Source organism: Euprymna scolopes, chromosome 24 (genome assembly GCF_053919585.1).
Source record: "Euprymna scolopes isolate OS-2025 chromosome 24, ASM5391958v1, whole genome shotgun sequence".
NCBI classification, from domain to species: domain Eukaryota; kingdom Metazoa; phylum Mollusca; class Cephalopoda; order Sepiida; family Sepiolidae; genus Euprymna; species Euprymna scolopes.
In genome coordinates this window covers 18,400,933-18,414,282 of record NC_136505.1, presented here as the reverse complement: position 1 = coordinate 18,414,282, position 13,350 = coordinate 18,400,933, and the positions used below count along the sequence as shown (strand labels likewise).

Below are 13,350 nucleotides of genomic sequence, written 5' to 3'. Positions count from 1 at the left end.
CTGTAGGCAGCTCTGAAAAATTGTTGGATCTTCCATTTCTTCAGTACTTCTGTCACTGCTACTGACTTGAACGCAGTCCCATTGTCGGTTAACAACTCTTACATGGGGCCTCGCTCCAAAAACACCTCATCAAGGATTGCCGCTATTTCATTGCCTGTTCCTCCACGTAGCTTCGTCCATAGGGCAAATCGCCCGGGCCCACAGTCAACCATGGTCAGATAAAGTCCACCCCTGTAATGGGTGACATCGCATGCCAGTCTCTTCCCACTCACCTCCAATTGGCCAGCTTCATGCGTGCTTGGAGCAGGATCAATCGACTGACATCTGTCGCATGTCCTGACCACTTGCCTCACTTGCTCCTTGGTGATCCTCGGGTCGACTTTTTTCACTAAGTACCAAGTCCTCTCTACCCCCATATGGTGCAAATTGTGCAGTTCTCGCACGCCAACATCATCTAGATCCGATGCAGCAACTACATCTTTCTTTGGCAACAGCCAACTCTTCTTCACTCTCGTGAGAGCATCTGCTCGGTTCTTTTCAGAAGCCACCATGTCTACGCTTCAAACAAAACTCTTGCATCAGCTCATCCAGCACCCCAAGTCTGCACTTCACTAACATCTCCGCAGCCCCTTTCGTTTTTATCCTTTTTTCGCTTGAAATGAGAGACTTTAGCCAAGCAAACACCGTGGCAGTGTATGTTTGGATGCAGATGTCACATAGTCCCCATTTCAAGGCCAGATTGACTCCTTTTATTGTCGTGTCTAATTCCGCCACATTGATGTGGCTGACATCATTCTTTTTCCTCAACCAGGCTGCATCTTCTGCAACTACTCCTCCAATTTCCAAAACGACCCCTGTTGCAATGCTGCTCGCATTGCACCACACGACTCCATCCAATGTTCGCGGTACGTTCCAGGTTCCCCGGACTGGGTCTTGCCGTTCTGCTTCTTTCAGGAGCTCTTCCATCATGGCGACCGTTCTTTCTCCCACCTTATCATTCCATCCTCGTCCTTTGGCGTGTCTCTTTATGTAGCTGCATGCTGGTCTAAGCCAGCTAGCAACGGGGTAATGTCCGATCAACTTTCCGCATATGGAAAAAAGTTCATGTCTGTTGAGCTCCTGCTTTACTTGTGGGATCTCGTTTCCCCTGCGAAACTCTAGGCCGCCTGACGCACCTCGTTTCAGTTTTAGGCCCAAAGCAGCCCCTTCGTCTAATTTTTCCGGCTCTTTGGCGACCAACCCGAACCTCTTCAAATGAGCCACCACCTCCTTGGCAGTTATCACAGTCTCATTCACCAGAATGTCGTCTATGTATGAGCTCACTACCCCATCTCCCTTTCCCATGGTCTCCAGAATCTTCCTGAGGATAGTTGACATAATCTTGGGTGCCGAATTTAACCCGAACCCCACTTGCGTAAGGCAGTAGGTTTTGCCTTTGTACTTGACTAACTGATATTTCCAGAGCTTCTTGGCAACATGGAGTTGCAAATAGACAGATTTTAGATCTACCAACGTAGATGTGCCATTCATCTGCCTCCATTCCCTAATGGTCTCACTGCACACATCTACGGTGTCGCCTCCCGTATGGCACTTAACATGGCCGTTCAGCTCTCGGAAATCCAGGACCGGTCTTACTTTCCCTTTAGTTGTTTGCAGAACAGCCATCAACGGCAAAATGCCCGACTCCACATCATCCGTCCAAGGCATCAGTATCCCCTCCTCAATCCATCGCTCGACTTCCTGCTCAAACTCCTTTCTCGCCCCTCCTCTAAGCGAATTTGTGTAGCACGCCACCCTGTTTGTCAGCGATGGCGCTTGATGTTTCCATGCCCACTCCACCGTCCACCGCTCTCCGTCGAATTCGGCTCGGAAGTCCTGATCTTTGATCGACAATTTTCTTTCCTCCCCGGCCTTGTTGATCCCTCTGGGGGCGTTCTCTGTCACCGCGCACTCAGCTAGTCCGAACCTCACGTTGTCACATGTACCTCCAAGGCGGCATATAACATCCATTCCAATGATGGCTTGGACGCCAGGCACCGGGCGATCAGTGACAATTGCATGGACCTTCATCCGACGTTCAGCAATATCAATAGTGACGGTCTTTCTCCCTCGACACTTCACTCGCGACCCATCGAATGCCACTACTTCACCCTTCCCTTTCCATCTTCCGACTAGGGTTGTGTGCACCATGGTAGTGGTGCAGCCAGTGTCAATCAGGGCCATAACTTCCCGTCCTTCCACCGCAATCTTCTGTTTGGCCATCTGCTGCGTGTGCGCCTCTATTCTCGAATTGGGGCGGCCGTCGCCAGTTTCCCGAACTTGTGCATTTTACCGCTAAATGGCCTTTCCAATTGCATTTGTAACACACTGTCCGTTGCAAGAACTTCCTGCAGTCTCTTCTCATGTGTGGTCCCCCGCATTCGAAGCATGCGATCCCCGGGTTTGGCAGATTCCTGCCCACATCCTGCTGTACCGTTGCTGTCGTTCCTCCAGGCTCCGTGGGCTGGGTGATCACCATGATTTTTGCAGTTTTAAGCAGCTCACTCACATCCAGCGTCTCCACTCCCGGTACCTGCTGCAACCTTTTCGATATCTCTTCCGGGAACCCGATAACAAAAGTCATCTTGACTACGTGACTCGTGGCATGTCCCCTGATGCCCGACAACTCAACCAATCTCCTTATCTCATTCGCGTGGACATCAACAAATTCACCAGTCCACCTCTTCTCTTTCAACTTATTAAAGGCCTCGAAAGGCCCCTCTGCAAAAGCTTCGATCAGTCGACCATTGATGGCGTCTGCGTCACCCTGTTCCCGCTCGCTGAGCTCCAAATAGAGGGCCAGTTCGTCCCCTTCTAGAAACAGTGGTATTACTGCGGCCACATCATCCAGCTTCTAAATCCTTGCTACAAGGTCCACTTTTTTAAGCCACGCCACCACATCACCGTCGCCATTAAAAGCCTTAATCATGTTGCTTAAGCCTACGTTTGCCATCGCCGAAATAGCTTGAAGTATAATGGGGGGGTTCACCTCAAAAATACCCAAACAGAATGATCCAGAAAGATTAGCGCTACAGTCCTCTGTCTCTACTCTCTCGTTGCCTTCTCTCCTGCCTGATCGGGAATAATCTCGCAGCACCGAGAAATGAACATCGTTTTATCCTTTCCATCTTCACGCACACACGAGATTACGCGAGAACGGACGAAATAAAAATGCTGGCCGCCATGTTTGTTCTTCCTTTTCTTCGCCTGAACTCACTCGCTGAGCACCCACGGTAAGACTTCTCTTTCTTGCTTCTAACCACAGTTATGATCCTTTCGCTTCCTGGGGAGAATTACTTGGTTGAGGAACGTCCTGGGGACGCAATCAACTCCCCGGGGGAATAAACGATATCCAAACAATAGGCACATGAAAACAGCAACACAACGAGTCGATATGTTGTCGGCTATAACTGGCTGGCATGGGTTGCTTCTTGTCTTCATTGCGTCGTTACAGGCATCTTTTCATCGTCGGCATCAATGGCATGATGGAATTTAACGCTTATACAAAAATAGTGAACAAATGCATTTTTATAAAAATATATATATAATTTATTCAAGATTTAACAATGAGGAGCATATTTTTATAAAGACCAGTTGAAACCAGATGCATGCTATGTCGCGTCCGCCGACTCCAGAATGCAATTGTCAACTGTTTAAAACGACAAAATTATATTTAATTCTCTCTTTCAATGAAGAAAGAGAGAGAAGAGGAGTGAAAGAGAGAGAGAGAGAGAGAGAGAGAGAAAGAGAGAGAGAGAAAGAGAGAGAGAGAGAGAGAGGGGGGTCCGCTTTTGTACCCAGGGGTACTTTCGGGTTTGACCTTTCAAATTCTAAGTCATATCTTTTTGCCTTTGTTCAATATTATAAACAAACTCTCATTCTTGGCTTGAGACATAGCAGAACATTTTCAAAATCACAAGCACCCGCTTAACACATCTGCACCTCACAAGTACAGACCAAGTTAGGCACAAGGTTTATTAATGTAGAGCCCCCAGCTCTCTCAAAAGGGACGCTTTCCATTGTGCCACATTTCGTCCCCCACTTTTTTGTGACCTTTGCTCTCACTAGCAAATGTCATAATATCGTCGGGTCGTTGGCAGAATGGTTACTTTAAAAATTATTTTTCTCTTCTCTCAATTATTCTTAATTATTATTCATTCTTTTTTTGAAACATAAATTCTTTTGATCAGTTTTTTTAAAAATAAAATATTATTATTTTATTTTATTTTTATTTTTTGAAAAAAGTTAATCTTCCCCTCTTAATTTTCTTTCATTTAATTTTCTGGACTTTTTTTTTAACATTTATTCTTTTGATCATTTTTTTTAAATATAATATTTGATCAATTTTATTTTTTTGAAAAACGTTAGTCGTCCTCTGTTTAGTTTTATAGTTATTTGATTTTTATTCACTTTTTGTGAAGCTTTGCTTGTTTGGAATTTTTCAACATTTGTGTGTGTGTGTGTGTGTGTGTGTGTGTGTGTGTGTGTGTTGCTGAAAATTTCTCTTTGCTTCTGTGTATATATATATTTTCTTTTTTTTTAATTTCTCGGCTGTTTTAAAAAATTTTTGTTTTGTTGTCGGCTTCTACTTGTAATGTTGAACAGGGGGAGAATTCTCTAGGCTGTGGGTTATCCAGATATTTTGTAAGTATTTGAAAGTTCTTGTATTTTTGTGTGAAGGGATTAATCATTGAAAGACCCTTCTTTTTCCAAAAGGAAAAGTCCTGTGAAAAGCTGACAATTTTTCTGAGACTTTTACGAGTCACATGTACCTGTGGTGGGAATAGGTGGGAGCATACTATTACAGGTTTTCTTTCTTGGACTGAAATCCGATATTGACGGGGTGGATTCTTTTTATGTTTGTTAGAAACTGCTCTAACAGTATGCGTCGATACAGTACATGGCGGTAACTTGTATTATTAATAAGCGGGATGGTCATCCCTCTAACCGTTAGTTGGTTAGGGTGAAAGGTTATTTGGGTTTGGTTTCTTTGCAACCAGTCTGCACCTAATATCAACTCCCGATCTAAGTCTAGGGTGATATAAAACCTAGACGAAGTTTTCGCCTTCTTAATTTTAATAGGCGAATAGGTCATGCTTTTTAGTGTCATCCTTTGCCCGTTTGCAAGAACAACTGTTAGGTTAGAATCCCTTAACTCTCCTTTATGCGTTTTAACTCCTCAAAAACTGATGTAAAGAACCCACTTTTCACCGTCGAGAGACGAATTGTTCTTGTTGCGTAAAAGAAAGGAAGATGACACTTCATACCGCCGTTCTTTCTCTCATTCGTGAGGCACTCATTTGTCAAGTTATTTTGTCTTTCCAATCTCTCACACGTGGTTGGAAATCGTCGTATACGTTACGTCTAATTCAGAAGCAAGTTACCGAACAGTTATGCGTGCATTGCCTTCGACTAAGGCTCTTAATTGATCTTTGTCAACATCTGATTGCCGACCACAGCGCTCATCATCTTCCAGACTCTTGTCGCCGCAACAAAATCTCTTGAACCACCATTGTGCTGTGCATTCCTCATTCGAATGCCCATTTTTTATGGCTTTCTTTTTTAAATTTCAGATTCTTGTTAAAAAAAAACAATAACAAATCTTAAATTCTCTCTCTCTCTCTCTCTTACATTTTATTTCGGTCCTGGATATGACCTAAAACTATATCCGATGGCGAGGCCTCAGCTTGCGGGCTTTGGAGAGTGTAGGGCCACCCTTTAATTGCTATTGCTCCCAAGTTCACTCTGACCCGAAGTGGTAGTATCTGTTAGGGTCCCAACTATGGGTTTAGTAGAAATCGACTTGAAAAACGAATATATTCTATTTAAAAAGATTTCTTCAAAATCACTGGATTCGGCACTAAATAAACTGAAAAGGGTTGATATGCCGTAAAACAAAAACAACCAACCAACATTTTATTTCAAATAACATTTTCAACAGTATAGTATCAATGTTTGGCGCCTTTAGAGAAAATAAATGAATATTAGGAGATGGCTAAGTTTGCAAATACGGCAATACTTTGAAGTAAGATTTTGATAACATATAATCATTAAGCACGATACAAAACAATAAAAATATTTGTATGTTTAGTTGGCAAGAATAGATCCCACATTTTGATCTTAGCTAACCGCCTGGAAGTTTAAAAAAAAAATTTTTTAATGGAAATTGGTCTTGACCATGTATTAAACGATGTGATTCAAGTAGTTCAAAATACTACTTCAAGATCAAAAACTAGTCAACGATAAGTGTTAAACAGAGAAGTTCCGATAAAAACAGCAATTATCCTCCCTTTGTCGTAAACATCATTCATGGAATGTGCGGGTGAAAGGAAAAAATAGTTGAATTTAGATATAGAAGGAAGCCTTTTTTTACATACATTCGGCTCGTACAAAACTGATTAATACGTGATCTTGACTAAGAAGTACCCCTTACCCACGCCGCCAGTTTAGCTCCTTGGTGTTAATGGTCAATAGTGACAACGCACCTGTTGACCTAGACTGCAAACATTTTATTTGAACGACATGGGAGGTGATAGCCGTAAATAGCCTGTGCCATCCAACCCCGATGAAGTGTCTGGACGATAAAGAATGGCAATGCTTCCCTTATAAAGAGGAACTGCTCCTCCTCTCGTCCCTTTCCTCTCTCTTCCTTTGCTAACGAGTCACCAATCATTAAAACCTAAAAGCAACTCGAGGACAAGGGTTAATGATTTGGATTTGGGTAGAATTTGATTACTTAAGTACGGCCAAAGAAGATTTCGTTAACACTGGACTTGAAAACGAACATGCTGTAGTCATCTATGAAGCAGTCCAGTCGTATTGTATTTCACAGACGGATAGTTCTAGGAAGTAAACACTTTCTCATGGAAGTTCTGCTTAAATTGATGTACACAAAGGAAGGAAGGAAAATTCCTTATAGTGGTTGCAGTTATACGAGTTTTCTATATATATTTTATAGGGGGGATCAGAGATTAGAGCTCAGTTGAGCACCTACAATGAAAATAACTGCAGTGTAGAGAAAGAGACTAGCAACGTTCATTGTGAGAAAAACGCTGTAGAGATGAGGATACCTCTCACTAGATTTGAAAACCGTTTTTTAAAAATGGAAATCCCTCCAGGCAGTCACTTTATGTAGGAAGCTAAAAAATAGAAGATTACTTCAAGCTAAAAAATTTACCAGCGATAAATAACTAGATAGAATAGATTTAAACCCACAAAACATCCATTCTTGCCGCTTTGTTAAAAACATAACTCATGGAATATGAGGACTAAATGACAAAATAAGGGAAGCGAGAATTACACGGCTGCCAAAAGTAAACCCAAGATCAACTTTTTACTCTCCTTTTGTACTTTGTTAAGTCAGGAGAGGGTACCCTATGTGATATGTCCACAGATGTGGCAACATTACTCCTTCTGGGCGTATGTGGCCCTTATACAGGTAGAAGATTGCGCAAGGAATGCTATACTTTATGGAGTTGTCCAGCTACCTTAGCAATAGACCTGATGTAAGTCAGCACTTCAAGCAGAGAAGACGTAAAAGTTGTCGGTCCTATTTTAGCCCCATTAAGGACAAGTGAAGTTCACAACATAAATTAACGAGTATAGGACCCAAACGTTTGCGTTGGGTCCCGATTTCGAATCTCGCTAGATACAGCCACTCTGATGAGTCGTAGACGACGAAACACGTGTCAATGGATAATTACATTTAAAAATAATATATATACCGCTCCCCATGTGGGGGTACCAAATTGGTTAAAAAAGGGAAAATTATTCCCAACTCGCATTTAGGTAAAAATGCACTTTCGTAAATAATTGAATTCATTCAAAACATACCGCTAAAACCAAAACAAAACAACATCTAAGTAAATCACGATATATCCAGGCAGTTGGCGAGATGGTCCAGGGGTAAGGGTTTAGGCTCATTACCGTTGGGTCCCGATTTCGAATCTCGCTAGATAAAGCTATATATATATATATATATATATATATATATATATATATATATATATATATATGAAATAGAATGGAGGTGGAATGACCTGAATACTCAACCTTTCGTCCGATTTATGCGGGCTTTTTCAAGAGGGATGGTCACTGACGAGAGGGTCGGAGGATTTGGTGCTATATATAATGATGGGGGAGAGCAGCGTGGTTTCCTTATGTAAATAAGATGTCTATATACATATCTACATTTTATGATTAGAAAAAATGCTCGGAAATCCACACTGATGAATTGCTTATAGTGGTGAAGGCTATGTGTAGAACCGTCAACACATTTTGGTAATACTGCTAACCTCCATCGGTGCAATTAACTGGCACAGGATAGAGTATACAGTAGACCGCAGGTTTTTACATCAGAGTTTCCTTCTGCTAGATGCATACCTTAAGGAAGACTGGGGATGCATCTCTTCCAGTGAATTAATGTGCCTCCAGATACCAACCTGGAAATTTATACGACGGCGATATATATATATATATATATATATATATATATATATGTGTGTGTGTGTGTGTGTGTGTGCGTTTGCGCGCATGCGTGTGTAAAATGCTGTGTTGAAAACTGAAGGACATCGCAACATTCTATTTTTGTCTTTAACATCATTTCGAAACAGCAAGTGAAAAAATATCGTTAGTGTCTTTCAGAAATCTTTGAACCATCTCTCCTCTCTAACATATTTCTTGATCAGTTAAAACCTATTTGCTCATGCGGAATAAAAAGAAAAAAAATAACGAGAAAACGTCATGAGTAAATTGCTGGAATGTGTGATAATGAGAGAAGTGGTCAACCACCTCAGCAGAAATAACTTGCTCAGTGACATTCAATATGGTTTCCATTCTGCAAAAATCTACAGCTGATGTACTAACTATTATATCACGCAGTATTAGTGAGTCTCTCGCCAGAGGCTTCGTTTCTAGAATAATAGCTCGACATATTAAAAGCTTTTGATAGAGTATGGCATAACGGTCTACTACACAAGATCGCCAGCTATGGAATAGCTGGAAATGTCCTCTCATTTATTAAATCCTTTCTCTCTGATAGGCTTATAAAAGTAGTCGTTGATGGGCAGAAATCAAAAACTTATGACGTCCCTCAAGGTTCCACCTGGGCCCAATCCTCTTCCTGACTTTCATCAATGATCTAAATCATATTCTTAAATCGTTTGTAGACATTTATGCAGACGACACCACAATCCAAACTTCAAAAGTCAGCAAGGACCAAGATCTTTCTGATTCTCTCTCTCTCTATCTCTCTCTCTCTCTCTCTCACACACACACACACACACACACACACACTCTCTCTCTCTCTCTTCTGATCTGGTGCAATGGGGAAAAGATTGCTAGTTAATTTTAATGCATCTAAAACCAAGCTTCTCTCCTTTTATCATAATCGCTCTGACCCCCATTACGCCCAAATTGAAATGAATGTCTATCGTCTTGAGGAAGCTCCATGTCTTGACAAGCTTCTGGGACTGACTTTCACTTCTGATCTGAAATTGGACACACACTTCAAATTCGTTGTTAACATGTCCGGAGAAATATTTCCATTATTCTACTGCTCCAGTAAGATTCTCACTCCCAATGCAATTCTCTATCTGTATAAGAGCTAAATGCATCCTAAGCTTGTTGTCACATATGGGAAGGGGCTGCTCAGAACACCCTTCCTGCCTCGACAGGATGCAAAACCGACTTCGAAACAAAACAAAAAATAAAATAAAACAAGAATAATGTTAAAAAAAAAGACAAACTAAAAACAAACAAACCTGCAATATAAATTCCTTCGTTGTTCAGGTCATCAGAATAGATGACAACCCAGTCACGAGTGTTTAAGGCAATCTTCTGTTTCTCATCAATGTGGGCTTCTACTGGAGTTGGTACTATGTAACCAGGCGATTTGCCAAGATCTCGGATGTCATTCAGAGCGAACCGATAACGTGCCGTGTACGGGTCGTAGACATCGTGTACTTCGTTGTCACCGTCCCCGAAGTAATACCTCTTCCATTTCTTCGCTTCATCAAAATCCCCGGCGAAACTAAGACTTTCGCCGGCTGTATTCATAATCGTCCGTGGGATAAGACCATGACCCGTGACGTACCTAAATATATAATAAATACCGTATTATTACAGGCGTATCAATAGGCATGGGTGAGTCAAAAGTATTAAGTTGGCATCATTTGGCGGTTTCTGTCGATATTGGTAAGGTGATGATTTACAGTGGAGTCTGAACTTACTTGATAATTTTTTAAACATCACTGATCGAAATTAGTCATTATAATTTGATCCATGCCTGATCTGTAAGGTTCTTTCAACTTGAGTGACATTATTTGAACCATCTGGTTACTCTACTGTGATCAACGGCGCCCAACAACTACTTTGAGGTGATTCGGTGTCGTTCGGGCCTAGTTCAAAACTCGTAAAGTCTAAGTTTCCAAATTAGACAACGTGGCACGTTTATCCGTACGATTTTCGGATCACGCGTAGATCAAAGCAATATCATAACGTGTCAACAGACCAGCTAGGACAATGCTATCTAGCACATCGGATACGTTCCACAGCTTTAACGTGTTCAGTCACGGGATATACGCATCACATTAATACGATTGCAAATATTGCAAAAACTTTTGACTCAACCTTGTACGTTAAAACACACAAGTATGGAAAGATTCAAACATAGAAAACAACATATTCGTTGCACGAAATGTTAAATTTTTTTAAAATTATTATTATTATTATTATTATTATTATTATTATAAATATAAATATAACAGAAGGTTTATGTAGGTGTCAGTCTGTCCGTGTATAAATATTTAACAGATAAACTCTTAAACTACTGGCCGCATAACACTGAAATTAAAAGGAAATAGTAATTATACATCACGGATGGTTTATAACGAGTAAAATCTTTGTTTGGATGGATGAATAACGTGTAAAGAAGTCATCAAGTTGAAATGCAAAATGTTCATTTTAACTTACTGACATATTTGTATTAGTTTTGCGCATGCGTAAAACTAAGCATAGTTAAAAGTGGTTTAATTTTAAAACTGTGTTGTCTGTCTGTCGGGCTAGTTCAAACGGTAGGGAATGCAGCTGCAACGTTAAATGTTTTGGTTTCGATTCTAGCTGATAGCACCCAAGCCATTTTTTTTTTAACTTTTGAAATAACTAGTATACATTAGGTACAATATAATATTCAGTAGAGAATTGACTCTGTAATAATAAATATGAAATGTGCATGGATTGAAATATATTTAAGCGTATTTTACGACCGGCAAGGTCGGGCGTTCCCCTTGCTAGTTTATAATAATTTTAGGATCAATAATTTTGCTCTTTTGTTCGACTCTTATTTGTTTAGTAGTTTTTTTTTTTTTTTTTTTTTTTTTTTTTTAAATGTGTGTGTATGTTTTGAAATGACTTTTTCTAGGTTGTCGGTGCAGTTATAATTTTAATTTGCTTTTATTAACTATTTTGTGTAATGCACTACCTGATGGAGAGTGTTTGTTTATGAGGTGGAAACATTTATTACTGGTTTTTGTTGTTAGACATTAGACTGAATGATTGTGTAAACTAAATCCTCCGATCGTGATTTATGAATCTATTTGTATTGGTTTCTATAAGTTTATACTTTATAATTTGTGCCGAAAGTAACGAAAACGTGACTTATACAAGCAATGGCGACTCTGTCTATCCTGTTGCGTGACGGAATTAAGAAAGGAAAAATAATTAATTTAACGCTTGGCCCCGGCTCTGGCATTATCTCCTACCAAAGCCTCATTTGGGGTCCAAAACACTTAGGCACACGGCTAAGTAGGAGGGAAAGTGGGTGTCGAGTGTCATCTATCTAGTTTCCTGTCTTTATTATAGACTTTATTTTTGGCCTAAACTAAACACTATCACCATAATACCCCATTCTCTCCATGGCGTTTACCTACTTAAAATATCCCAGCTTATGAGTCGGATTTATGTACAATTCGGTATGAAAAAAAGCAAAAAGCATGTATTTACACCGGAACAAAAAAAAATAATTGTATTTAAAAACTTAAAGTATATTTTTCCAAACAAAAACTGAAAAGGGATAAGATGATGGGAGGGGAGGGGTAGTTGAAATACACCCAAAAGGAAAGAAAAAGAAAACTAAATAAAATGCCTATGGGAGCGGGTTAGTAAGGCCCTCGCAACATCTAAGTATGGAACATCCACTGTTTTCCGACCAAAATTAGATAGGAATGTGAACCTAGGGAATGGATGGCGCCTTCCAAGATAAATATATGTGTAGAGACAAACAGACCGGGGACAAAACAAAGGGTGGAATAGGCATCTTTGGAAGCTCTCCTAATACCGATGAAAAAATAAAGACAGGGACAGGATCGACTTTCATACTCACCTTAGCCTAGAACCTACTAAAGTTTTTTCTACTTAAAGTGGTTACCCCCTAACTAAACATATTCTATAAAATCTTTGATCGGGGCTGGGTTCCGTACAACTTAGCACCGCCTGACCAATACACTAGGACCGGAAAACAAACTCAACCCCAGCGCCTCGTCGGTGGCACAAGCTAGTGTTGTGCACACATCTCCTATCAAAATCCATGCGATGTAATCTTTTTCAATTGCATCTGATCTTTACTTTAAGCTGATGCTTAAAGTGAGCGATCAGATTCCGATCCGAAACAGATCCAACCCCATGAAAGAAAGAAAAGAAAAGAGAATAGAGAAACTTTCGTCTATAGACAGTTTATTAATATACATATGGCATTAATATGCATATGAGGACAATGACTGCTGTGAAAAGGAATGAAAAGGAATGAAAAGGAATGAAAAGGAATGAAGATGAATGAAAAGGAATGAAAAGGAATGAAGAGGAATGAAGAGGAATGAAAAGGAATGAAGAGGAATGAAAAGGACTGAAAAGGAATGAAGTGGAATGAAAAGGAATGAAAAGAAATGAAGAGGAATGAAAAGGAATGAAAAGGAATGAAGAGGAATGGAAAGGAATGAAAAGGAATGAAAAGAAATGAAAAGAAATGAAGAGGAATGAAAAGGAATGAAAAGGAATGAAGAAGAATGAAAAGGAATGAAGAGGAATGAAAAGGAATGAAAAGGAATGAAGATGAATGAAAAGGAACGAAGAGGAATGAAAAGGAATGAAGAGGAATGAAAAGGAATGAAAAGGAATGAAGAGGAATGAAAAGGAATGGAAAGGAATGAAAAGGAATGAAGAGGAATGAAAAGGAATGAAAAGGAATGAAGAGGAATGAAAAGAAATGAAGAGGAATCAAAAGGAATCAAAAGGAATGAAGAGGAGTGAAAAGGAATA

At 40.2% G+C, this 13,350-nt stretch overlaps 1 protein-coding gene across 2 annotated transcripts in view; it reads right to left on the bottom strand.

The window, feature by feature from the left end:
• The window catches only part of LOC145246618 (beta-hexosaminidase-like), a 113,727-nt gene that overhangs the window by 56,518 nt on the left and 43,859 nt on the right, over positions 1-13,350 (bottom strand). For both annotated transcript variants that reach the window (XM_080108288.1, XM_080108287.1), the window contains exon 3: positions 9,801-10,132. In XM_080108288.1, the coding sequence (XP_079964414.1) occupies positions 9,801-10,132 (332 nt within the window). The remainder of the gene's footprint in view (positions 1-9,800; positions 10,133-13,350) is intronic.